Genomic DNA, 27,223 nt, shown 5'->3' with positions numbered 1-27,223 from the left:
GAGGAAGTAAGGCCTAGTGAGCATATGCTGGGCTTGGGTGTGGAGGCGAAGGTAGGGACTCCTCCTGCAGCCCTCCCTGGGCCCTGGGCTGTGGGGCCTCAGGGGCTTTGAGTTGTCAAGCCTGCCTTCCTGGAGGAGGGAAGGGGAAGAGAAATACCCTCTGGGGGTTCTGAGTCAGCTGCACTGTCATAATGGAAACAGCACAGCCCTGGGTGTCAGGACACTTCCCCTCTGTGGGCCTCAGAGTCCCCCTCGTTATGAGATGGAAATAACAGTCCTGCATAGGGAGTTGGGCTTCAGTGACAGAGGGTGACAAAGCACTCTGTTAACATGCTGCTGACCCCGCTGACCCAGTGGTGGTAGGTAACCAGGAGTTAAGAGGCTGCAACATCTTGCCTCCAACCCAGATGCAAGTCTTTCACTTCCCTTAGGCGCAAGTCTGAACTCTGACCAGTTGGAGTCTTTTGGGGACCATGGATTCCTTTTGTCCATCAGTCACTTGCACTCTAGTGAGGCCCCTGCTGTCTGTCTAGAGAGGACATCTTGATTGGAGGGGCAGCTGTTTAGGAGACTGGCCTTGAGGGCGGGAGCTGCTTCTCAGGATAAGGAAGGCCAGGGTGACCACCAAGCCCCATCTGGGAGTGGAGGGTGCCAGGCCGAGTGGGTGAGGCATGGAGGTCTCCTGAGGGAACACTGTGCTCTGAGACTCTTACTCAATGTGTCACTCTGACACCTCCAAGGACATCTTGTTCCCATCTTGCCCTTGCGTAACGTCCGGGCCCAGCAAGAAGAGGCCTGAGGCTCTGCCATGGACACTGATCCAGCCCGGAGGCCCAGGTGTGCTCTCATCGACCCCTACAGCCTCCCTGGGTAGGAAGGAGGGACTTTTCCCTCTCAAAGACTCGTGGCCCCTTACGTGTGGGTGAATGTCAGCCTGCTCAGGTTCCTGTGTGAGCCGGGCCAGCGTCTTCGTCTATCTAGGCCTCAGTGTTCTTGCCTGTAAAGTGGGGTTGATAACAGCGTTGGCTGATTAGGAGGCTTGAGGAGCCGGATGGCACCCAGGCCGCCCACAGACTCCGGGGCGGCGGGAGGTTGGGGTTTGGGGGCGTCACCGCCCAGCCGGCCCCGCCCCGCCCCGCCCCGGCCCGCTTCCTCCTCCCGGGTCGGGCGGGCGGTGCCGTCGGCCCAGCCTTCTGCCCGGCGCCCCGCGGGCAGCCCCGGGCCGCTGCGCCATGTCCGCCAACTGGTTCCGGCGCCGCTTCCTGCCGGGGGGTCCGCTCCCCGCGCCGCGGCCGCCCCGGCCCCGCGCCAGCCCCGTGCCCTACCGGCGGCCCCGCTTCCTGCGCGGCTCAGGCTCCAGCCCCGGCACCGCCGACGCCTCGTGCCGCCCGGACGCCCGGCCAGTGCGCAGCCCGGTGCGGGGCCGCGCGCTGCCCTGGAACGCAGGCTACGCCGAGTGAGTGCCCGGCCCCGAGCGGCCCCCCTGCCCCCGACACTCCCCGCTCCCTGCGACTTTCAATCCTGAGGCCCCGACCCCCACCCTGTGATCCTGCCTGGGGTCCCGTGCTGACCGAGAAAACAGGCCAAGCTGAGTGAGGGATCCCGCCTCCCCAACCTTGTGGATATCTCCCTCTTGTCGGCACTTCCGCACTCTTGACAACCTCCCCTATTCCACCTCAGGTCGGGAAGGACCTGCCCCCCTGGGGCTTTCAAAAGAGGTAGGGATACTAGGTAGAATTCCAGCGTTCTGGGCTTTGGAGACTCCACACCACCACCCCCCGCCCCCGCACACACATCTCACCCTGGGTTATGGCCTGTGCAGCATTGGACAGGGATTCTGGCTGAGGTGGGACAGGGGGTAGGCAAGGAAGCCCCACACCTCCGCAGGCAGACTTGCCCTTACCTCCCGGCCCAGGTCAGCAGGTAAGCTCCAGATGGGCTGGGCCCTGAGTTTTGCTTTAGCTGTGAGGTTACTGAACAGTTAGCAAATTTCCAGCATTTGTTTGTCCAGGTGTGTGTCAGGGACAGCATGGGGGCTGTTACTCGAGGGAGGGTTCCTCTCTGTGTTCCAAATCTGTTCTCTGTGCCCATGGGGGCATAGGTGTGTCCCTAAAGGGTCACTGATCACTTCCTGGCCTCAGGATCATCAATGCAGAGAAATCTGAATTCAATGAGGATCAGGCGGCCTGTGGGAAGCTGTGCATCCGGAGATTTGAGTTTGGGGTTGAAGAGGACCAGGAATGGCTGCCCTTGTGCCCAGAGGAGGTGAGTGCAGCTGGGCCTGAGCCCCTTTTACAGGCTGGGGCCAAGACTGGGGCCAGGACTGTAGACTGAGGTTCTTGCCCTAGTGCCCTACATTCAGCCAGGGGACAACTGGGGAGGCCAGGCAGAGCCTGACGCCAAGCCCTTCCTGTGCAGTTCCTGACAGGTCATTACTGGGCACTGTTTGATGGTCACGGTGGTCCAGCTGCAGCTATCCTGGCTGCCAACACCCTGCACTCCTGCCTACGCCGGCAGCTGGAGGCCGTGGTAGAGGGCATGGTGGCCACTCAGCCCCCCATGCACCTCAGTGGCCACTGCATCCGCCCTAGTGACCCCCAGTTTGTGGAAGAAAAGGGCATTAGGGCAGAAGACTTGGTGGTCGGGGCTCTGGAGAGTGCCTTCCAGGAGTGTGTGAGTGTGACCTTTGGCTGGGAAAGGAGGGCAGGTTTTACCCTCAGGGACCTGAGGGACTCTGGGTTGTGGAGTGTCCCTGCACATGATGGTGATCACCCTGGATCTTTGGATTGGGAGGACAAGATTGGGTTGGTTGGTTTGTTACTAAACAGTTATCATAACCCCACCCATTTATCCAGCGCCTACTGTATGCTAGGTGCTTTTACCTGTATCATCTTGTTGCACACCCTGTTGGTCCTTGGTTTCCCTTCCTCACTGTTTTGAATAGGACTTCTCTACCTCCAACGGGATATGTCTAGATCTCCTGACCACAGGGATCTTGGAGTCATAGCTAGACTTTGCGCTGGGACTGCCATGCTTGCTAGTGGGGAAGTAAACTGTAGGGTGAGGGTTGGGGACAGTGGTATGCTGGCAGTACAAGCAGCAGCTAAAGTAGCCTTGGTTTGCTCCAGGATGAGGTGATTGGGCGAGAGCTGGAGGCCTCAGGCCAGGTGGGTGGCTGCACAGCCCTGGTGGCTGTGACCCTGCAAGGAAAGCTGTATGTGGCCAATGCTGGGGATAGCAGGTGAGTGAGCCCGGAGGGTGGGTAGGGTGGGGTGGGCAGACAGGCAGCAGAGGCAGTGGGGACGGTGAAAGGGGGAAGTCGAGACAGAATTGGGGAAGATTGGCTGAATTGTGTACTTAGCATGTGTACTTAGCATGTGTCGAGTGTGAGGGCGGACAGCAGATGCCAGGGAGGGCAGAGACCTCAGGGGCCAGGCCAGATGGCTGCGGCTTTACCCTGCAGGCCTTAGGCAGTCATGGGGGCCTTTGAGCAAGGGATTGTTATGGGCAGAACTGGCCCCTGGTGGTTGGAGAAGGGGCCGGCAGGAGGGAGGCTATGGGTAAGGATGGAGGCTGCCCCACAGACTTCTCTCTCTCCTCTAAAACCTCATCCAGGGCCATCTTGGTGCGGAGGGATGAGGTACGGCCCCTGAGCTCTGAGTTCACCCCGGAGACTGAGCGGCAGCGGATCCAGCAGCTGGTAGGTGCCCTTGGCAGAGGGAGGCTGTGCAGCCCCAACTCCTGGGCCACCAGAGGGAGCCTGATCTGAGCATGGCCTCCCTATTCCAGGCCTTTCTCTACCCTGAGCTTCTGGCTGGTGAGTTCACCAGACTGGAGTTCCCTCGGCGACTGAACGGGGATGACTTGGGGCAGAAGGTTTTGTTCAGGGATCACCACATGAGCGGCTGGTGAGCGAGGTGGGGTTGGGGGACACAGTGGGGAGAGCCCTGGGGTCCAGGCTCAGCTGTGTGGCCTGGGGCAGTCCCCTTCTACCTGGGCAGGGTGGGCCCTGTGTTGGGGGTGGTGAGGTGGTAAGTAGGGCCTGGGTTGATACTGGGTTTGCTCCTGGTAGGAGCTACAAGTGCGTGGAGCAGTCGGATCTCAAGTACCCACTGATTCATGGACAGGGTAGGCAGGTCAGTGAATGGCGCCTCCAAGAATCTCTCTTAAATTGCCCCCTGTAGAGGTGGGAGCTCCTTTGTCCCTTGTGGGGAGCTTTAGCTGGGGTCCTAGGGACTGCTCCGAGGTCAGAGGGTGTTTCTCCCTCAGCCCAGGCGCCCAGGGCCACAGTGCACCTCTTGTGTGCTTTACTTGTACATTTGCTGGGGCTGTTTGCTGTCACCTCATACCTCCCTTGTCTCCAGGCTCGGTTACTGGGAACACTGGCTGTCTCCCGGGGCCTAGGAGACCATCAGCTCAAAGTCCTGGACACAAATATTCAGCTCAAGCCCTTCTTGCTCTCTGTCCCACAGGTGAGGGGGCAATAGCCTACACCAGCTTCTATCTGCCCAGAAAGGCAGACTATGCAAGGTTGGCTGGAGCTGGGAAGGGAGCCAGTGAGGAAACCTTAGGCTTAACTTGCAGGTGACTGTGCTGGATATGGACCAGCTGGAGCCGCAGGAAGAGGATGTAGTTGTCATGGCGACTGATGGGCTCTGGGATGTCCTGTCCAGTGAGCAGGTGGCACGGCTGGTGCGGAGCTTCCTCCCTGGCAACCGAGAGGACCCACACAGGTACTATAGCTGCTGGGGATCTGCCTGGGCCTGAGTTGGTGCCAGCAGAAACACCAAGAAGTCATGGCTGAGAAGACAACACTGCAGATGAGTCCGGCTAAGAACAGTTGGCCAGGACTAGAGCTATCTCAAGCTTCCTGGGGGTGACTGTGGGTCCCCAAAATCTCTGAGTCCAGACACCCATGGTCCAACCTGTGGCCTTCCCAGGCTTGTGGCTTGCTTGGCCCCACAGTTAGACTGCATTGCTTGGGTCCTCAGTGTTCAGCGCTGTGCAAGTTCTCCCTGAGGGCTGGCCTTGCCTCTTTGCTCTGGCGCCAAAGTACATCTGCAGGATGGTCCCCACAGGTTCTCGGAGCTGGCCCAAATGCTGATACACAGCACACAGGGGAAGGACGACAGTCCCACACAGGAAGGGCAGGTGTCCTACGACGACGTCTCTGTGTTCGTGATTCCCTTGCACAACCAGGGCCAAGGGCGCAGTAGCCACTGAGGATTCAAACATCGCATCCCAGAACCACTTACGGGCCAGGTGCATTGTGAGCGTCCACCATGGTCAACAGCAGGTCTGCCTGCCCCACCCCCAGACCCAGCCCTGACCCCCCAGCCCACTTCAAGGGAAGCATTTCTACGAGGCAGTCAGAACTGGAAGAACGCAGGGAGTCCAGTTCCCCAGGTCCCCCTTTGGCAGGCAGGGAAAGAGCGCTAATATCAATGATGTCTGGCAGAGTCACTTTACAACTTAGGAATCCATGTAAGCCTCCTCAGATAGGATCCTTAACAGCCCACTATATTATTCCCAGATGGGGACAGCTGGACTAAGGGCATTGGCCAAGGATGCCAGGAAGGGCAGACAGCCTGTGCTTGGATCCAGGTCTCTAATGCATGAATGTCAGATTGTCTACTCAAACAACCCCCCAAAGCCCATGCAGTGTCTTATGGGAAGCCTCGTATCTGCTAAACAGCCATCTTGAAGCAGCCCTTGGAGAGACACCAGTTCAGGTCCTACCCTGCTCCCCTCCGTGCTGGAGGAGAGGCACAGGCCCAGGGGCTAAAGTTGGGGGAGAACTAAGGGCCAAGAAGGAGCCCCAGAGTTGGCTGAGTAGTGAATGCCCCGATTACTGCTGCTGCCTCTAGCCCAGTCTCCCGATTGCTCCTCTCTGGCTCCAGCCCTGCCCTAGGCTGATGCCTCAACAACACCGTTTTGTTGTTCCCCATCACCTTCCTATTAAATGTTTGTGTGCAGAAGAACCCTTGTGAATCGTGAATTGCTGTATAGCTTGACATTACAGTATACCTTTTGCTTTTTCTTGTTCCCTTCTAAAAAAATCACTCTTAGCCTTAGCTCCATCTTACAAGTTTGCCTATAGTCAGCATTGTGTTTTCTCTGTGGCGTCCCCAGTTCGCAGCTTGGGGTGAGCCCCAGTGAGAGAACTGCTGCCCAGGGAACAGAAAGGAGGTCTCCACCACCATCTGTGGGCTCTGGGCTTGAGGTATCGGAAGGGATGCCTTGTTTTTTTAAGGCAAATTATAGTGATTTTAGTATAAAGTTTATAGTAAATTTATAATAAAGCTAGATTTACCAACTGGAGACAGCAAGTCAGCTGGGGCTCCAGAGCTTGCTGTTTGATGAGTAGCTTAGTTCTTCATGTTCCTCACAAGACTGTTTTTATCATCCAGCACTTGCCAAGGCTCAAATGCTCAGTAAGTGTTTGTTGAATTATTTGTTGAATTTCATGACCTCAGCCTTTCCTAACTCTTCCCTGATCTACTCCTACTTTGGTCTACAATTGAGATTAATTCTTACCAGGCAACTCACAGCCCTAAACTGCAGCCAGAAAGGACAAGGGCCAGTAGGCCACAAAACTGATGGTTAAACTTGTTAATTTAACACAATGGGGAGACTTTCAGACCTCCTTTCCTGCCCATTAAACTCATTTTAGACTCTACTTCCTGCATGTTCTCTAGGGAAGAGATAGGAAAAACTACGGAACTACTCATTTTTTACCTAGTCATATTCCATAGCCCAGCACTTCTGGGCCTACATCTGTCCGCAGCTGGTCCTGAGAAAATGTGGTTGGCCCCAGAAGCTCTGGGCAGCCTCTCCAGGACTCTAACTAGGCAGCTGGCAAGAACAAGAGTGTGCCCTACCAGCCTGCAGTTTTACTTCCTCTTTCCTCAGCAGTCCCCACCCCCACCACTCACCTTCCTTCCCCCCCCCACCCCAGCAAAGCCTAGGCAGTATCCTGAGCCTGCCAACCAATCACCCACATCAACTACTGAGCCTGCTTGCCCCAAGTCTGCTTTGCTTTCCTTCTGATCCGGCCCACTGCCTGGTCTTGCTCCTCACACCACCAGGCTGAAACCCAGGGAGTGGGCAACAGTGGGTCTCTCAACTGCGAACAAGCCAAACTGACAGGAGTGACCACTGCAGGGGCAGCCACTGACTTACGTGTTCATGTCTCTCAGCAGAGCCAAACGCTGCAGTAGCCCTCCCACCAGGCCGTGAGGGGGGGACTCTTCCTGCTTGAGCAGTCGTGTTGAGAGCCTATGCATGGCCTACCACTCACAAGCTGGGACGCTCCCTCTGCTGACCTCCAGAGTCCTTGGCCAACCTCTAATGACCATGCACAAAGTGGCAGGCCAAAGGTGTTGCAGCTGAGGATGCTACTAGTGAGTTATCAACTCACCGGCCAGGCAATGGGTTTACAAGCAAGTGGCCAGGCCTTCTGCCAGAACTGGTACAGGAGCCTCAAAGGCACCCCACTATCCTTGCCCCCCACAAACCAGGGCCTAGGAGGATGAACCTTATTCCAGCTAGAGGCTGCCAATCTGATCAAGGGTTGAGGTAACAGTGGGGGATGAAAGGCAGCCTGAGGTACATGCCAGATGCGGTCTTTGAGGATCTTAGGCCGGCCTTTTCCTGGTCACTCATTTCTGGCCCTATGGCTGCTTATTAGAACATGGAGTTGAGGAGACCCAGGCTGCTGTGCATTGAGAGCTGGATCTAGGGGTTCCTCCCACCAGCCCACAGGCCTTAGTCACCAGAGGCAGTCCCAGGGAGCCCAACAACCCATCCACACAGCATTACAATGAGTCCCAGTGTGAGCTAGGAGGACTAACAGGAGACAACCCACCCCCTCCCTCCAACTCTAGGAACCAGGCAAACAATGCTATGAAAACTCAATGGAAGAGGCTGCAGCCATAAAATTCTGTTTAAGACAGATAACATGGAAAAAACGTTTATATGTTAAGTACAAAAAGGACATAAAATTGTATATACAGTAGAATAACAACTATGTAAACACACCAAAAATCTATGCACAGAAATGTCTAGAGAAACACTAAACACCAAAAGATTAGCAGTGGTAACATTTTGGTGGCAAACTGATTCTTTTTAAAAGTCCCAGATTTTTCTTAATAAGCATTAATTACGATTGCAACGGTTTTCTTAAAAAAAAAAAAAAAAACCCCACTGGCTGGTGGTTGAGCAGTGCAATGTCACTGTCACATATAAATCAGAGGCTTTGGCCCTGACTCTTGAGAGCGTGGTGCGCCCCCCACCCCCAGGAGAGCTTAAGCACCTCTGGCTCCTACTGAGGGTGTCCTGGCAGCCCTGGTGCTCCTCAGCCTCTCTGACCCACAGACTCTTTTCTCCCTTAATTCTGCCTTTTCCCACTACCACATCATCTTCGGTCACTTCCAGCTGCATCCTTCCCTCTCCTTCCCAACTCAGGAGCCAGCTCTGCAGCCACAGGTCCCCATAAATAGAAGCAGTGCAGTGCAGTGCATATTTTCAAAGGACATGGTGCCTCAGCTTTGGACACACAGGAACTCAATACAAATCATTTTCCTGCTGATAGACAAGTCATGGTGGCTGCTCTGGGTACAGATATGTTAATTATGCAGGCTTTCTTATTAACCTGTAGTTCCAAGTACTTTCTCTGAACAGTTATTCCTACCATGAATTTTCTATCCTGGAAAGCCAGGGGTGGGCAGTAACAGCTCAGATCACTTGGTTTCTAAAAGTCCCTCCACGCTGAGAATACAGAGCTATACGGTGTGTGGCACCTCAGAAGCTGCAGGTTCCAGCCTATGTCTGGGAAAGACGTATGCCCCTTGCTTTTAAGGTTACGGAACAAGCCAAAAAGTAACTGCTAAAAAAGCAAAACAAAACAGTAATTGCTAGCAATTCACAGCCTATTCCTGCTGCTGAACAGAGGCAGTAATGGCTTGCTTTCCCCACTAGCAGCTAGGTACTCTTGGGGAAGTCAAACATAACCTTGTTGAGCCTGTTTCTGGATCTGCAGGGAATGTGTTACTTGCTTAGATGTTTGGGAACTTAGTGAAATAATATGCCACTTGTCCTGCTCTAAGAAGGCCATGCAGGGGAAAAGGCAATGAGCTACGTGCAGCTCACCTCAACCCCGATCAGGAATCCTCCCTCTCCCAGGAGAAGGCAAGGAAAAGAAGTTAAGAAAGCAGACATACCAGGTAAACAGGAGTGACCTATAATTGGCAAAGAAGCCTCAGACAAGCTGAAAATGCTCTGGTTCCAGCATCCTGTCCCCAAATGCTGGGAGCCAGACACAAAAGGCATGCAAAAGTGACTGTCACACACATACAGGCGCAGACAGAGCATCACTGGGCAAAAAGGGGGCTAATACTGCAGAGAAGGCCCCAAAGTGCGGCTTGAGGAACACAAGGGAGTCATTCCAAGACCCTCATTTAGCTGCCATGGGGACAGCAAACACTCAAAAGCTTTGCTTTTGTTCAGTCTCCCAAAGGGAAAAAGGTAATAGGGAAGACTAACACTTGTGACAAACACTATTAGCAAGAATGCAGTCTTTCTCCTGGGGCAGAGGACTCTATCTCCTTCAGATACTTTTTAAATATGTGTGTGTGTATACACACACACACACACACACACACACACACACGCATACATACATATATGTATATATGTATGCACACACATGATATATTTAAATGAAGGTGTACACACACTGTGCTAAAATACAAACAACAGAAATTCCAAGTCATATATAAAAAGGCTGAATATAACATATAACATATAACACATAACACAAGCCTAGAGCCAGCTCCTGGTTGGGAGCTGGGGAAGGGGTGGTATCATCTGGAGACTATGTACACAACTTGCAGTGGGCAGGGAAGGCATCAGTGTAAACAACTCAGACTCACTCCACAATACTGGCCCACAGAAAAGCGTGATGTATCTCATGTACAAAAATAGACGCCCACCTTGCTTCTGTATACAACCAAACTTGGCAGGCACCCAGAAGGACTGTGTGTTAGTTTTGATGACAGGGCACCACACCAAGCTGCTGCTAAACCTCCCAGCCCTAGGAACTCATCTGCTACCCCTCCTCCCTCACCCAGAGCCTGAGGCACACCCAGATCATCCACCCTCACATGACTAACTTGCAAGGCTTCCTGGCAAGCAAGGTCCTTCTGTATCTGTCCCTTTCTGACCCTAAGATATATGGAGACTTATTTCTGTAAATATTTGGCACCTAAGTAACATGATGGTTGTGGATAATGCCACAATGACACAGGGAGAACCAGTAACAAGACATGCAGGGTGAGGGCAAGGGGCACTGAGCTGCCCCAGCATCTCAAAACCAGAACTGTGGCTTCCCACGCATTTATGGGGGTGGGCAAAGGGATGTGCAGAATTAACAACTTCACCGACTCCTCAGCAGCAAATACATTCAAAACTGAAGGTGTCTTGAGGGCCCCACTATACCCTAGTCACGAGTCTGGTCACTCCTCTGGAGGAGCTCGGTGCAGTGACAGCTGGAAAATCTGAGTCCTGATTGAATCTGCCGCACCAAGAGTCCTTTTGAAGAAGCTTGACAAAGTAATTTTTTTCTTTTGAGCAAATGTACAGCACATCCTTGGGAAGGCCATGTGGAAGGATGCTCTCCAGCCCAGTCAAATGATCCAATCTCACTATTATCTTAGTTCCCTCTGAGTTTTTTCCTACTGGCCACCCTCGCTGTACAGAAAACAGCCAAGCACTATGCAGGTCAGTCATCAATGGTGGGCAACCAGAAGGCCTGGATGGAAGGAGAACATAAGTCAACTTTAAAAAGCCAACCCTCTCATTTCTGAGGGTTTTTCTTACCCCTCCCCAACCATCAAGGCACCCAACCCCAAAGTTAGAGGAGTTATGGCTGGTGGCCTTCCCTCCTGACCAGTTGACTCTGGCAATCTGTGGACAAACACTCCCCCATCTATGTGAAAGTAAACATTGTCTAACTTCCACCATAGTGGTCCAGTGGTAAAGAAAAGAAGAAGTGCTGTCTGGGGAGGTGGGTGTTTGGCCTCACAGCTAATCTACCAGGTGACCTCAGACAGACCCTCTCATTCATGAGCTGTAAAAAATGTGAGGGACTGGACTGGATGGTTTTGCTGCATTTTTTTCTGACACTGTTTTCTTTGTTTAAAAAACAAAAAAAAAAGAAATGGAGCAATGTGTTCTGGGTAGGCTAGTAATGAAATGCCTCATACCCAAATACCCAGGTAGGTTTAGGAGATGCTAAGAGGAAACTGGAGGCTGAGACTCACTGATGTTTTGTTCTGCTAGTGTTGTCTAGGAAGAGACAGGGGCCTGGAGAAAACTCTAACTGGTGAGTTGTGATCAACTGTAAGAATTTCTGATGAACTCAGCATAACCTGAGAAGAATGGAAAACTGAAAGGGTACAGCCACAAAAGGCTGGTTCAAAGTATTTTAAGAAGCCAAAAAGCTGTGAGGCATAGCCCCAGGTAGTCTGGGCATAAAACCAGGAGCCAGAGCAAAAAAACTGGCCTAAGATCTCCTGGGAGCTCGCGATCCCAGGTCATGGAAAGAAGAGCAAAAGTGAAAGACCAGCGCAACCAAAGATCAGATAATAGAGGTGAAATAGGGAAGCCACCAGCTGAGAAACATGAACTTGGGTGCTTGTAATTGTACCTATTTAGAACACAGCTCACTGTGCTCATTGAAGGACCCACCACCCCAACTGGAAAGGGCCCCTAGATGAAGGACATCTCCCGTTGTTCACATACCATGTTGGAACAAGCACTGGCAAAGGTCATGAACTTGGGGTTGAACTGCAAACAGGTAATGGGGCCTGTGTGTTTACCATCCAACACAGCTACTTTTATACCACTCTCTCCATTCCAGACATGGATCTTGCCATCCTCTGAACCTGAAGAGAATGATCAAGGAATATAACAGCTCAAGGCACAATACAAAGACAAGTGGCAAACAGACATGGATTGACATCTGGAGAGAGGCCAAGCTTCAGGACCCAGCCACCAGCAGAAATGGAGAGGGAGTAATGGCAGTGAAGAAAAGACACTTTGGGAACTGATCTAGACCCTAGTTATTTGCTCCTAGGCAAGTCACTTCCCCTCTAACTTCAGTTTTCTCATTTAAAAAGGGGGCTGAATACGATCACCCTACGAACATCTACACTAAGGTGACTGAATGAAGGGTTACATCAGTGCTTGTAGAGTTTAACTCTATGATGGTCCAGGGAAGACCAACATTAACGCCCGTTCCCAGAAAAGAAAGCGAAGTCAGGACAGTTTAAAGACACTATACCTTTGACATAACGTGCTACACAGAAATCTGAGAAACTCTATCTCAAAAGGATAATAAATAATATCTTAAATTAGTTAAAACTAACAGAAATAACATAATGCACAGTACCAGATAAGTAACACCCAAGGGGCGGGGGGATAAAGGAAGCTTACCAATCATAATAAACTGCGAGTCTGGAGTAAACGAGGCCTCCAGTGTGACGGCTTTGCTGTTGGCATAACCCTAAAACAAGCAGAACAATTCTCATTACAGTGCCATTAACAAAAAATAATGGCCTACAAACACTGACCCCAGCACATACATCTTCTTCTTCTTTTTTTTTTGATGAAAAAAATTTTTTACAGTAAAATATAGATAACAATTTACTATTTTAAGTATTTTTAAGTGTACAGTTCAGTGGCACTAAGTATACTTAAAATGCTATGCAACCATTACCATCTTCTGCCTCCAAAACCTCTTCATCATTCCGAACAGAAACTTCATAATCTTTAATAGTAACTCCCCATTTCCCTCTTCCCCTGCTCCCTGGCAATCTCTGTTCTACTATCTATCTCTATTCTAGAAAACTAATATAAAAGTGGAATCGTCCAACAGTTGTCCTTTTGTGTCTGGCTTATTTCACTTAGCATAATGTTTTCAAGGTTCATCTATGTTGTAGTACATACATCACCTTCCTTTCTGTGAAACCCTTTCTTCCTCATGCACAGTGCTATGAAGGTTTCAAATTTGGCTACCACCCTTTACAATTCACCCCCTTATCCCCAACTCCATATTCAAGAGGGTAAGAAAATGTTTATGGTCAGAAGTTTATTATATTATCTAAACACCAAACTTGAGTCACTGGGTGAGAAGTGAATGTCTCAGAATCCAAAAGAAATAATGCCACGTGCAGGAAGAAAATGCAAGTCCATGCCTCGATGAGTGAGCCAAGGACAACTGCCGGTCTCCACTAACTAGCTAACACAATTCTCAGAAGGGATGAGCATGGAAAAAAGGTAGAGTATGGGGAAAAAAACATGGTTAAAAGTTGTCAGCTCACCCCAAACGTATGCATCACCACTCCCTTGAATGCATCGATCAGACGGATGAAGCTGCCATTGGTGGAGATGAGGATGAGTTTGCCATCATTGCTGAACTTAAGCCCTGTCCACTCACAAGTCCGATCATACTGCATCTTAAATGTCGCAAATGGCCCCTGCAAAAGACAGACAGCAGCCCTAGGCCCAAGGCACATCAATAATTCCTTCTGCCAGAGCCAAATCTCATTCTATCCCTTTAGATTCCTTTTTGACTAGGGAAAGCAGAAGATGAAGTACTGCTCTGACACTTTCTAATATCTACCACATACCTCCTCTACTGTAGAAAAAGGCTCTTAAATGTCCATCTCACCCTTCAAAACTTCCATAATATCAAGACGGTTCAAAGATTCAAAGATTTACCTTATCAAAAGAGCGAAGATCATAAAGTTTGACCATTTCAGAATTGACACCTGCAGCAAAAATTAATCCTTCTGGATCAAAAGAACAAACTGGCTTGCCCTGTAAATGCATGAGACCCTGAGAAAAAAGAAATTTTAAAAAAGTTAATGAACCCAGGATCCTACCAAAAGCAAACACAAAACTAACTAAAATGAAGTTAAAAAAAAACCTGGTCTCCATGCAATTGATTTCAGATCAACCCTAACTGTATAATTTTATAGACACTGAATTCAAATAAAAACAAATCCTTGGAGTCTAAAATATATAGCTCAAAGGCTCCAGGAAAACTGCTTTTAAAGCACCAAGCCACAGATCATAATAAGTATGCACCGGATTAAGGTATTAGCTTAATTACCAGCTACCTACCAGTAAAAGATCTTCTCCAAAATTTAAAGACTCTGGGATCCCAGGAAAGAATCACTGCTTTCCCCCTTCCTTGAGAGGGAGAGTTGAAAACGCTTAAAGTGTAACTGTGAGGCAACATTACCTGGCAGTTAGGAGACCGGAGATCCCAGAGCCGAATGGTCTTATCAAGAGACCCAGAAATGAAAGTGTCATCCACAGGTGACATGGATAAGGCCACCACCCTGCAATGCATCAAGATAAATAGTAGTTGAAGCGAAATATTAACAAGAATTGGATATGAACTCTAAACCACTTTACCTACCTATACATATGTGTTCTCCTAAAAACTCCATTTTAAGAAACACATACACAAGCAATCCGGAACAATCAAAGGCAATTAGTTTAAAAAAGCAACTTAAAGCTACAGCATAAAAACATATGATTCCAATGCAAATCAAATCATAATGAAATACCACTTCATACCCACTAGCAAAGCTATAATCAAAAAGAGAGATAACAACTGTTGGTGAGGATGTGGAGAAACTGGAACCCTTATACACTGCCGGTAGGAATGTAAAATGGTACAGTTGCTTTGAATAAGTTTTATGCTTCCTCAAAAAGTTAGAGTTACTATATGATCCAAACATTCCACTCTTAGGTATATACCCAAGAAAAATGAAAACATATGTCCAAAAAATTCCCCGTACATGTATGTTCACAACAGCATTATTCATAATTACTAAAAAGTGGAAACAACCCAAATGTCCATCACCTAATGAATGGATAAAGAAAACGTGTTATTGTCATACAAGAATATTATTTGGCAATAAAAAAAAATGAAGTACTGGGGCTTCCCTGGTGGCGCAGTGGTTAAGAATCCGCCTGCCAATGCAGGGGACACAGGTTCGAGCCCTGGTCTGGGGAGATCCCACATGCTGCAGAGCAACTAAGCCCGTGCGCCACAACTACTGAGCCTGCGCTCTAGAGCCCGTGAGCGACAACTACTGAGCCTGCGAGCCACAACTAGTGAGCCCGCGAGCCTAGAGCCCGTGCTCCGCAACGAGAAGCCACCGCAATGTGAAACCTGCGCACCACAACGAAGAGTAGTCCCCACTCACCGCTACTAAAGCCCGCGCGCAGCAATGAAGACCCAACGCAGCCAAAAATAAATAAATAAAAAAGAAATGAAGTACTGATTCATATTACAACATGTATGAAGTGAAAGAAGTCAGACACAAAAGGCCACATATGATCTGGTTCCATTTATACAAAATATCCAGAATAGGCAAAGTTATAGAGACAGAAAGTAGATTAGTGGTTGCCAGGGGCTGTGAAGAGGGGAAATGGGAAGTGTTAATGGGTACAGGGTTTCTATTTGGGGTGATGAATATGTTCTGGAATTAGATAGTGGTGATGGTTGCCCAACTCTGTGAATATACTAAAAACCACTGAATTGTACACTTTAAAAGGATGAATTTATGGTACTGAACTATATCTCAATTTAAAAAAAAAAGCATGATTCCTTAACTAGAGGTTTGTGGACTATACTGTTGTTCTCAAACCTGAGTGGCACCAGCATCACCTGGAGGGTGGGTTAAAACAGATTGCTGGGATCCACTGCCAGAATTTCTAATCCAGTAGGTCTGGGGTGAGGTCTGAGAATCTGTGTTTCTAACAAGCTCCTCAGTGATGGTGAGACTGGTGGTTTGGGCCCCACACTTAGAGAGCCACAGCCCTATGCTAATAGCCTATGCTATATTTCTGATATGGGTCCCCTCTTATGGTTACACCAGTCACTCACTGAAAAACACTTCTTCCAAGGTCTCATCCTGAGCTCTCTTGTCCCCTCTGCTCATGTTCTTGCTCTGCCACGCTCTGCGTTGAGGACACCCATCATCTCCCCGGCATTTGGGCCCAGCCCGTGGAGAAGGATGGCATGTGACTCCACTTTACTTGCCTCTTGGGGCATGCCACGGCCCTAACCAGAGGGATCCTTGAGGTCCGTGGGCTATGACCTGTACAGTGACTATGAGTCTGTAGTACCATCTACAGAGGAAGCCCTTGTGAAAATGGACACTCAGATGGCTCTTCCTTCTGGGTGTTATGGAAGAGTAGTTCCACATTCTGCCTTGGCTAAAAAACGCTTCACAGACAAAGGAGCTGGTGTCACAGGTGAAGATTACAGAGGAAATATTGGTGCTATACTGTCTCATTTTGACAAAAAAAAAATTGGAGTAAAAAAAGTGGATCAAATTGCACAGCTCATTTGTGAATGGGTTTTTTAAATGTAGAAATAGAAGAAGTTCAAATTTTGGATGACTCTGAAAGGGGTTCAGGAAGTTTTGGTTCCACTAGAAAGAATTAAAATGTATGCCATGAGTAAAAAATGGAAAAATGTACTTTTTCTTAAAGTTTTTGACCAAAAAAAAAAAAATTCTTCCAATATAACTAAATTAACATTTGCACTAGATCATCAACTTAAAAATTTAAAAGATACTGTAAGCCAAAATTTCCTGGGAATGCTGAGGTGGTAATAAAACGGAGTGAGCAGAATGCATATGAACATGTAATTTTACATCACAGTATTCAGGTCAAAAGTTCAGAGGAAGTCTATCTTGGCACAAGGCTCTACGATGAGAGGCAGAGGGAATACAAGGAGGAACAAGACTTCAACTCTAAGGAAGCTTAACTGTCTAGTCCAGACAACGTCCAAGAGAGGGTCAGAGAAGGCCTTCAGGAAGAAGCAGCACCTGTGGTGAACAGGGTTTCAATGGGAGTGGCCTTTCTGGAAGTTGCCAGATAGGAAGGCATGAGGCAGTTCAGGAAGCAGCCCAGAGTTCACTTCAACTGGAGTGGTAGGAGATAACACTGGGAAAATGGGTCAGGCAGAGGGAAAAGAATCTGACTCCAAGGTTTCTTGAGGGAGGCTGTGGTCAGAGCTGTAAAAACAGGGTGCAGAAGCAGGATGTTGAGGGACGGGGAGATTAGGAGTTGACAATAATTTACCTGAGCTAGGACAGAAGCAAAGGAGTATGGAGCACAATGACACATGAGGTTAAACCTAAGTAGAATCAACGGGATTTAACAACTCACCGGATGTGAAGGCAGGGAAAAAGTAGTGAACAGGTAACAGAGACTTTGAGTCGGGAGAATTGGAAGGGACAGAGGTGAAGAAACATGAGGCAGACAGAGGAGCTGGCCCAAGGAATTTAACGATGGATGGAGTATTGGACCTGTAGGTAGAAGTTGAGTCTGGAAATTATGGGCTGAAAATACTGATTTGGGAAACTATCTGAGGTGAATGAAATCAGTGATGGCCCAAATACCAAGAGGAGGAGAAAAAAGCTAGGGTAGAACCTTGTTTAGAGTCAAAAAGAGAAAGAGAGGCAAAAAATAGCAAAAACAGAACCAACATAAGAAGCCAAAGGAAAAAAAGTTTTACTGAGAGGTTAAGCACCAAAGAGTCCCAGGCAGTGGATTTTACCTGGAGGCAGCAGGGAAAGGGGAGTAAACAGCTTGGCTTAGATGAGTGAGTTAAACAGTGAATGAGTATGAGGAGGTGGAGAAGGGAATATGCAGATTATTCTTTTATCTTTGATGGCGAAAAGAAGTGGGTGACATGCTCAAGAGATAAATTTAATATAAGGAAGATAAAGAAGACCATAAGGAAGATAAAGAAGACCGAGTAGGTTTCCCCCGGTGAGTAGGGCTTCCCTGGTGGCGCAGTGGTTAAGAATCCGCCTGCCGGGTTCAAGCCCCAGCCCGGGGAAGATCCCACATGCCATGGAGCAACTAAGCCCGTGTGCCGCCAATTACTGAGCCTGCGCGCTAGAGCCCATGAGCCACAACTACTGAGCCCAGAGTGCCACAACTACTGAAGCCCGTGCACCTAGAGCCCGTGCTCCACAACAAGAGACGTCATCGCAATAAGAAGTCTGCGCACCACAGTGAAGAGTAGCTCCCGCTCACCACAACTAGAGAAAGCCCATGTGCAGCAACGAAGACGCAACGGAGCCAAAAATAAAATAAATAAAAGTAAATAAATTTAGAAGACCAACTAAGTTTGTGGGCAGCAAAGTCCAGTAAGGAGACGGAAGTAAAAACAGAGGGGTTGGTTTTCTCAAAGAAGAAAAGGCTACTTCTTTCTCAGGGAAAGTGTTCTAAGGAAGAAAGGAGTTTAGGTGAAAGAGGAGTTGAACTCATTTTGGATGGCCTTGATTTTCTCAAAAAAGGAGGGACAAAGTCATCTATTAAGAATCAGGAGGTCAGGAGGTCAAGAGATTGGGCAACTGGGAAGATTGGAAAGAATTTCAAACAACTGCAATCAACTCTTTTATTTATTTATTTATTTTTTGCGGTACGCGGGCCCCTCACTGTTGTGGTCTCTCCCGTTGCGGAGCACAGGCTCCAGACGTGCAGGCTCAGCGGCCATGGCTCACGGGCCCAGCCGCTCCGCGGCATGTGGGATCTTCCCGGACCAGGGCACGAACCCATGTCCCCTGCATCGGCAGGCGGACTCTCAACCACTGCGCCACCAGGGAAGCCCTGCAATCAACTCTTAATTACAGACAGTATATTTGTGAACATTAATTTGACTATAAACAAGCAAAAACATCTACTTGTCACAAGCCATTCTTTGAACTACACAGCAACCAACAGCTGCCACCTCTTATCTTCAGCAACACAGAAATGCCCTTGCCCAATCAGAAGTGCAGCTGAAAACAGTGCTCTTGGTCTACCTCCTGTCAGGGCTCTGAACCACTCCAAGCTACACAGGGTTACTGTACATTTGCAAAGGAAAGCACCTATGATTAATATATCATCCAAGGGAAAATGTGTTTAACATTCAGCCCAAACTCGAAAAACTGGAGGAAAAATAACAGGGGAATTGGGATGAGACAGAGAGAAGCAACCTGCATTACAGAACAGAATAAGGGGGACTTCCCTGGTGGCTCAGTGGTTAAGAATCTGCCTGCCAATGCAGGGGACTCGGATTCGATCCCTGGTCTGAGAAGATCCAACATACCATGGAGCAACTAAGCCCATGTGCCACAACTACTGAGCCTGCACTCTAGAGCCCGCAAGCCACAACTACTGAGCTTGCACGCCACAAATACTGAAGCCCTCATGCCCTACAGCCCATGCACCGCGACTACTGAAGCCCATGTGCCTAGACCCTGTGCTCCTCAACAAGAGAAGCCACAATGAGAAACCTGCGCACCACAAGGAAGAGTAGCCCCCGAGCGCTGCAAATAGAGACAGCCCGCGCGTAGCAAAGACCCAACGCAGCCAAAAAAAATAAAAATAAATACATACCTTTAAAAAAAAATAAGGAAACAAGTTTCTTGACTTTCAAAAAGTACGAAAGGAAAATTTTATTATTTTTTTTAAATAAATTTATTTATTTTTGGCTGCTTTGGGTCTTTGTTGCTGCATGCGGGCTTTCTTTAGCTGCGGTGAGCGGGAGCTACTCTTTGTTGCGGTGTGCGGACTTCTCACTGCGGTGACTTCTGTTTTGCGGAGCATGGGCTCTAGGCACATGAGCTTCAGTAGTTGTGGCACGCAGGCTCAGCAGTTGTGACTCGCAGGCTATAGAGTGCAGGCTCAGTGGTTGTGGCGCACGGGCTTAGCTGCTTCACGGCATGTGGGATCTTCCCAGACCAGGGCTTGAACCTGTGTCCCCTGAATTGGCAGGTGGATTCTTAACCATTGTGCCACCAGGGAAGCCAACAATTTTATTAATTTTTTTTAGATATTCATTAAGCTCTTCATGTGGAACACATTTATGTAGAGCAGGGTCATGCTGAAATGGGGGCCACCTATACTGGAAGGCCTCAAACATGTAAATGTACTTTCATTAAGGGATGTCTGATATTTGGGATCCCTAAATGCCAAATGTTATTTTTACTACATAGGTTTCCACTGAATATCTTTAATCCACATTCTTCCTATTAATGTTTTAACTGAGGTTTCGGTTTATCTATGAAGTCCTACCCCTGGCCTCTACAACCTCGATTAATCATGAGTTGACTGTTTAGGGAAGGTTAACAAGAGAAGATTAAGAGGTATGCCAAACAGCGGTGAGAAACTAGCTTCAGTTCACTAATAAAATCTCTCCACTCTTTCATTCTCTGGATAACCTCAGGGATAAAAGAACTATCTACTTCTGTAACACGTGCATCTTACCTTTTGCTATGTCCAGGAAAGTATCTGATGTATTTGTTGTCATGCAAGGACAGGTAACGGATAGTATCTGTAAGAAGATAAATAAGGCATGATGATATCCTACTATTTTTAAAGGAATTTACTTTGCATTTTCATCTTGAAAAGACAAGGTCAAAGAATTCATTGTTTTCCATAATCCAAGCAAGGTATGAATAAATAATAGTGAATAACTACTTTTCACGGGACTAGAGATTTCACGTAATTCAAAAGCAGAGTTCTCAAGTTGACAGCATATACAGCAATGTTTAAAATCACTACTGCTGCCAATCTTTGGCTTCTGCATAGTTACAATGAAACTTGTCCTGCAAATATGCACCCCCCCAAAAAAAAAACTCACAACAATTTTAATGCCCACAGAATGGCAAACCTTAAAGAAAAACATATGGCTACTGAGGAAATAGACTCAAAGAATTAAACAGCCATGCTGAGCTGAGGATCAGGCTGGATTCTGGCATAAGATACTTTTGTCCAGCGTTCTCCAACAGCATGTCAACCCAACCCTCACCTCATCTTAATGTAAACTGGATACACAATTTACATTAAAACTAAATAAAATGGAAAGAGAATTAGTGTTCTACTACTTCTTTTCTAATTAACCAACTATCCAATGGTCCCTTATGCAGAAAAGTGAATTATAAAGTGGCCAAAGGAAATGAGAAAATTTAGGTTAAAAAGATCACAAGACATTTAAAAATCAAAGTCATGAACTATACCAAGTCATAGCAGTGAGAATTTGACAATATCCAAGAAAGAAATAATCACAGAGATTTGTGCTTGGGGCAAATAAGACAAATACTCTTAAAAACCAAATGATTCCTCTGAAAAAGCAAAACAAAAAATGATGGTGGTGGGAAGGGAACGAAGTGCCATAAAGAACAGAACTGGAAAGTACAATGCCCCTGAAAAGACTAGGAATAAGAAACAATTGTTGAGAAAAAGGTTATAGGAAATGGGGCCAAAATACAGAAAGGAAAGCATAGAAAGAACATTCTGGAGGCAAACACAACACAGAAACAGAAAGGCTGAAAGCACCAAGTCATCCCAGTGGTTCACAGGGGTACTAATAAGAGGGCATTTAACCTGGGAGAGGGAAAAAGGCACTCTTTGTATGTTCCAAAACTAAATATGGTTTTCTTTGAAAACATGTTCAAAGTTCTCGAATGACAACTATAAAGTATTCCTGGTTGTTCTATTGCTAGGAACTACTCACCTGCCCTAAGCAGAAAAAGACTTCCTCCCCATTACCTGGTTTTCCCAGAGATGAGCAGGGCGTCGCCATCCTCTCCGCCCCACTCGGTAGCTGGCGCGCTGTTCCTGGCAAGGCAGTGGCCTGTACAGTTATCTCCTGTACCGGGTGGTATCATAGACCCTCAAACTGTACAAACTACTACCTCAGCCTGGAATCAGGCAAAATGATACGGAGCGTTGGAGGAACTCTTCAGGATGGATGCACTCGAGACAGGAAAGGCAACATCCTCACAGCAGAGGCCTGGCAGCAAAGCTGCAAGTGCCACACATTTGCCTCATCTTGCACCATATTTGGAGAATCCTCATTTAATCACCCAGAAAAACACCCCAACAGAAGAAATATACCCCAATAGAAGAAATATACCATTCATTCAGATGATCACAGAGATATATTTCCTCAAGATCCTGTTTTATATTCTTGTCCAAAAGCATCAATTGCACTGCTTACTTAGAAAACCACTTCTGAAATAGAGGCATGAAAAGTATAAACGATATACTTACTAAAAACCAAGTACAGGCAGAAAAGTCTCATTTAAAAAAAAAAAAAAAAAGACTTCTACCCATCTGCTCTGAGATAGGCATAACCAAAACAGCGGTCTAAGAAATCTTTGTTGAATGACATTAGAAAAATTGTACTGCTAAAAATGAAACAATCAACAAATCAGTGAGATAAGTTAAAAAAAAAAAAAAAAGTCCTAACATGAAAGTGTTATAGCTCAATTCCAAGACAATCTGTCAACTGAGAATGACTTATCCCAGGGGAAAAGCAGGTAAAGGCAGAGATCCTTTATTAGAGAAAGAAATTCACAAGTTTAATTTCTAAAAATAAGTCTTTATTCTTCAAAGACATTAACTTTATTTAAAAGGAAAAAGGGAGAGACTTCCCTGGTGGTCCAGTGGCTAAGACTCCATGCTACCAATGCAGGGGCCGCGGGTTTGATCCCTGGTTGGGGAACTAAGATCTCACATGTGTGCAGTGCGGCCAAAAAAAATAAGATAAATAAATAAAAGGAAAAAGGGATAAAATTCAAATCAAAAAGTGTCCCTGGAATCAAAGATAACTAAAGTCAGTATACTGTCCTTTGTGACACAGACCATAAATGGTTGGGCACACACCAAAAACTCTTCTAAGGTCTGCTAAACTACCATAACTCAAGCATCTGTAAAACTATTCTCAAATCTATATATTTTGAACAGGAAGGTAGCATTGTTTACCACTTGCTGTCAAGTATTCTTTCCTTTTATTTCTTCTAAAAGTATTCGTTTCAAGAAGTTCAAACCGTAAATACAATTTGTGGCTTCCTATTTCCACTCTCCACTCTAAACTGGAGACCTTTCATACTCAGTTTCAAGTCCTTCAAAAGTACTAATGGCTTGCTTGCTTCCAGCATCCCTTCAGTCATAACAATATTAGCACAGCTAACATCATAGGAAAATTTAAAGTAACTATAACCAAACAGAAGTACTCACAAAGATTCCGTGAACAATTTAACAAAGGAAACCATGACCATAACTTCCTAAAAAGAAGGCTTGCTTACCATCTATTTTGTTAGAGCTGTAAACGACTGTGTTTGCTGCATGAGTGTATCTGATGAGGTCCACGCCGTATTTCTTACTGTACAGGGTTCTCTTTGGTCTGATGAGGAAATGGACAGAGAAAGAAAACCATCAAAATCCTCCATCACCAAAATCTAGGATCTTCATATAAAGAGAAGCACTTGAATGATGTGGGAAGGGTGAAGATTCTTGGTAACCTCTAACACTGAAAAGAAACAGAATTTCTTCCAAAAGGGTGGAAACAAACAGAATCAATCAAGTGCAACAGGCTTTCACCTCTGGATACCAAATGCCGAAGTTAGGAAGTAGAAGTAAATCTGAGGGCTCAAATCAGCCTTTACTACAATGTTCAAAAGTAAGCTTTGAGAAGAAGTACATCTATTTGGGAAGAAAGGCACACAAAACAAGTCATAACTTCCAAGAAAGAGGAAAATGGGAATACGCCAGACCAATGAGGCCAGAACTTAAGCCATTCACTTGGAAAGAAGCTCTTTCTTTAAGAAGAAATGATTTATCAAAACCGAAACCAGATGCAAAACTGCCTTTCCTAATATAACCTAATATTTCCATCCTCTCTTACAGGTCCAAAGCACTTACTGAGCCTCTTACAAGACAAACCTCACTCTCCCTAACAAAACTAGTCATTGATTCTTTTCTCTTTACTTAAATGTAAAATCACATATTTCTAAGCTAGAGGTTATCAGTCCATTTGTTGAAGTTCCTTAAATGTTATCTTCTTCTATAGCACCTTGAAGATCAAGCTGAAACTGATCTCAGCAAAAGATTTAACCAAAAACTTCATAATATTCTACATTTAGGTATAGGAGAATTTCATAAATCCTATATTAATGTTTATCAAGAAGTTAATTTATGAAAAGGAAATTCACCCTCTCAATGTAAAAGCCTCTTGAAACCTAGATGCTAAACAATCAGATGACTCAGGGAACTTTAATCATTTGCACTTTCAATTTTTGTGACGTCAAGGGTTTCCCTACATTAAACCTATTTACAAACAAGACTTCTCACTCCAAATGCACTTAATTTTCCACATTTTTACCTTTACTGAAAGATCAACTAAACAAAAAGAACAGCTCAAATGCTACCTTGTTAAGTCCGCCACCCTGGGTTCTGCCATGTAGTTACTGTGTGGTAACCAGTGAGTGAGTGAACGTGCATGTGAATGTGTGCTTGCTCTCAAAAGATAGTTGACTTTGCTCCTACCAATGGAAACAGAAGCTTACTTATCTCAGTATTTACCCTACAATAATGAAGACAGAGCCTGAAGAACCAATGTTAAAGGAAAATTTTCAGTTCCACTTATATACGGCCTATTTGTCTCAAATATATCCATAGTATTAACCTGAGATTTTGTTCTTAATAACATAAATCTTTTACCTCATATCATTTCCTAGTTTGAAAGCAAGATCCTAATGCATCCATTTCAGAGGATCTTACAGAGCTTATGCATAACATTCTTTCACGAATATTGTGGTAAGCTTCTCTGCACAAACTATGATTCTGGTGATCAGGTACGAATAAATAATATTAAATCCTTCTCTCTGAATAATTCGCATCACCTACCACAGATAATATCCTTTGTATACTTTCAAATTAAAAAAAAAACAAACAAAAAAAAACACTCGGGACTTCCCTGGAGGCCCAGTGGTTAAGACTGTATGCAGGGACTGCAGGTTCGATCCCTGGTTGGGGAACTAAGATCCCACATGCTATGTAGTGCAGCCAAAAAATTAAAATTAAAAAAATCACTCAATGGATGAACTCTATTACAAAGCAAGTTTAAGTGAACAGTACACATGGAAAATATTAAGCATAAAGAATCTTATTTTAGCCATTTTCAAACTCCCAACATTAGTACCATCTAATAAAGATACTGTGCCTTCCAAGAAAATGTTATTTTCTTCCAATGTTGGTTTGACCTACACTAGTGGCAAATTTTTTCTTCACATTACCACTTAGGATCACAGATTCCTAGAGGCCAGCGAAGTGATCTGACCAATGTCACATACCTGGTCACAAGGCCAAACTAGAACCCAGGTCTCCTATCAGGTTGCTCTCTGATCACAGATCACAATGAAACAAGGTCACAATTAATCCATATGAATATTTTAAAGAGCGTGCTGTATACTATTGTATCAATGTTAAATTCCCTAATTTGGATAACTGTACTCTGGTTACCTAAGAAAACGTCCTTGTGCTTAGGAAATCCATGCTGAAGTGTTTAGGATAAAGGGGCTTGATACCTCCAAATTACTCTCTAATGGCTCAGGGAAAGAAAAAATTGTGCGTGCGTGTGTGTGTGTGTGTGTGTGTGTGTGTGTGTGTGTGTATCTACAGAGAATGACAAAGCAAACAGAGCAAAATATAACCAATTATTGGGTCCTGGAGTTCTTTGAAACAATGATGTAACTTTTCTGCAAGTTTGTAATTATGTAAAAATGCTACATGAATGAATAAACTGCATTATGTTATAAAATTAACATTTTACTTTTAACAAGACAGCCTTCAAGTCAATATCATTCCTACCAACCGCAGAAATTATGCAGTATTTGGAGAGAAACTGTGAAGAAATGCTGCCACAACCTTCATTTTCTTTGAATGAGGATATACATCTCCATCCTCAAATTCATCCAGGGAGAAGTTCTAATCTGTGCACAAGCACTAAACATTTCAAGCAAGTCAGCTTCAATTTACTTCTAGCTCCAGTACCCCACAACCCCAATCTCCACCCTAGCTTTATACGTTACTTTCTATTCCAGGCTAATGCAAGTGGCCGGACCTGGACCAAAATCCATCTATGAAATGAATAACATTGACTCACATCTCTCAGCATCAGTCCAGCTAACAATTCTCTCTTCCCTCAGGACCACCACTATAGGCCACTCTTCCACATACCGCAAGCAGATCCAGAGCCAGTTACATAATACTTTTTCCACAGCCCAAATGGGAAAAAATTGGGCAGAACAATATAGCCCAGACCAATACAGCATTACTTCAGATAACCAAATTCACAAATGAAGAGACAAGTTCCAAAAGAAAGTTTATAGAAAACATTGGTTTAAGCAAAACAGACAAAAGGAACAGCTGGAGAAGGTAAAGAAAAACCCAAGGATTCAAAAAGAAGATCACAATTTAGCAAGGATTTGGAGAAAGCAAGTCTGGGGCGGGGGTGAGGGGAAGCTGACAGGTCCCCAGGGAAAAAGGCAAAAAGCTGTGCTTTTAAGATCTTGCAGAGATACAGGTGTGGTGAGTCTCCATAGGACTTGGGACAACCTAGAAATGTCATGATCAGACTCGGAATTATGATAAGTCCAAGAGGACCATAAAGTATAATTTTTAAAAAAGTATAAGAAGAAACACGAAATTGTCAGACGATGCTTTCTTTGTTCTACTAGGACTTTCACATTCAGGTTGGGATGCGACAGCCAGGTGTGTCTGGCAAAAAGGAAAAGTTTTGGATGCAGGTAAAAAGTTAACTATAAACATGGGCATCAGGACTGAGGGAGCAAGAGAATGATTTGGACCATAAAGGAAATGTCAGGGGGCCCAAAGAGGCAACAAATAAATCCTTACAGCTAACAACTGCAACCCACGCGGCCTTCCGGCAGAAGGGCGGCGGGAAGCTGAGGGGCAGGGGTCGGGTGAAGTGCCAGGGCTGAATCGAGGTGACCGAGCAGAGGGCAGAGAGAGCGAGCTGCCGCTGCTGAACGAAGCAGCAGAGCAGCCTCTGCGGTTCTGCGCAGGGGCCACAGCCGACTGGCACCTTCGACGGAGTCAGAGGAGCGTTAAAGCTACCAGCTGGGGCAGCGGTGGGCGGACCCTGCGTTTAAAGGTCAAGGTCAAGGTGTGGTTTGGTCAGAGATGCTAAGGCTCTCTGTGAGGAGACCGAAGGCAGACAAAACAAATATATGATTACTGTTATTGCTATCGTTATTTAAAAAAAAAAAAAAATGGTCTCCCGGACGGCTTCTGAGGGGACGCGGCCCCAGCGGGAGCGTGTGCAATACAG

General features: G+C 46.4%; 2 protein-coding genes and 1 pseudogene across 9 annotated transcripts in view; 2 read left to right on the top strand and 1 right to left on the bottom strand.

Moving 5' to 3' along the window:
- Positions 1–27,223, bottom strand: part of WDR82 (WD repeat domain 82) — a 32,315-nt gene that overhangs the window by 4,525 nt on the left and 567 nt on the right. The window contains exons 2-9 of one of the 3 annotated variants that reach the window (XM_060161677.1): positions 23,178–23,275; positions 20,353–20,419; positions 14,309–14,408; positions 13,783–13,899; positions 13,383–13,538; positions 12,496–12,565; positions 11,803–11,945; positions 7,941–10,810 (exon numbers count right to left, since the gene is read on the bottom strand). In XM_060161677.1, coding sequence (XP_060017660.1) covers positions 10,781–10,810; positions 11,803–11,945; positions 12,496–12,565; positions 13,383–13,538; positions 13,783–13,899; positions 14,309–14,408; positions 20,353–20,419; positions 23,178–23,275 — 781 coding nt within the window. In that variant the 3' untranslated portion in view covers positions 7,941–10,780. Of the gene's footprint in view, positions 1–7,940; positions 10,811–11,802; positions 11,946–12,495; positions 12,566–13,382; positions 13,539–13,782; positions 13,900–14,308; positions 14,409–20,352; positions 20,420–23,177; positions 23,276–27,223 lie in introns of those variants that run through there. The other 2 variants (XM_060161676.1, XM_060161678.1) reach the window with 2 other exon arrangements.
- On the top strand, positions 1,173–12,914 carry PPM1M (protein phosphatase, Mg2+/Mn2+ dependent 1M). 6 transcript variants are annotated; one of them, XM_060161672.1, is made up of 11 exons: positions 1,174–1,456; positions 2,142–2,265; positions 2,419–2,673; positions 3,129–3,241; positions 3,616–3,700; positions 3,790–3,908; positions 4,073–4,136; positions 4,365–4,472; positions 4,585–4,733; positions 5,079–5,262; positions 5,534–5,981. In XM_060161672.1, the coding sequence occupies exons 1-10, from the start codon at positions 1,233–1,235 to the stop codon at positions 5,221–5,223; spliced, it is 1,386 nt and encodes a 461-aa protein (XP_060017655.1). In that variant the 5' UTR covers positions 1,174–1,232; the 3' UTR covers positions 5,224–5,262; positions 5,534–5,981. The 6 variants fall into 6 exon arrangements, with proteins under 6 accessions (XP_060017653.1, XP_060017657.1, XP_060017658.1 ...); XM_060161670.1 differs by lacking the exons at positions 5,079–5,262; positions 5,534–5,981 and adding an exon at positions 11,921–12,911 and having other exon boundaries at positions 1,173–1,456; XM_060161674.1 differs by lacking the exon at positions 5,079–5,262 and having other exon boundaries at positions 1,173–1,456.
- Positions 15,376–16,531, top strand: LOC132527363 (deoxyuridine 5'-triphosphate nucleotidohydrolase, mitochondrial-like; annotated as a pseudogene).

The sequence above is a fragment of the Lagenorhynchus albirostris genome, chromosome 10 (assembly GCF_949774975.1).
Source record: "Lagenorhynchus albirostris chromosome 10, mLagAlb1.1, whole genome shotgun sequence".
NCBI lineage: Eukaryota > Metazoa > Chordata > Mammalia > Artiodactyla > Delphinidae > Lagenorhynchus > Lagenorhynchus albirostris.
Note: the sequence above shows the minus strand (reverse complement) of the source record. Positions and strands in the feature narration are given on the sequence as shown.

Coding starts and splice junctions, on each gene's coding strand:
- PPM1M (XM_060161670.1), top strand. CDS start 1,233: ATGTCCGCCAACTGGTTCCGGCGCCGCTTCCTGCCGGGGGGTCCGCTC. Junction 2,266..2,418: donor TGCCCTTGTGCCCAGAGGAG/GTGAGTGCAGCT, acceptor CTTCCTGTGCAG/TTCCTGACAGGTCATTACTG. Junction 3,701..3,789: donor GGCAGCGGATCCAGCAGCTG/GTAGGTGCCCTT, acceptor TCCCTATTCCAG/GCCTTTCTCTACCCTGAGCT.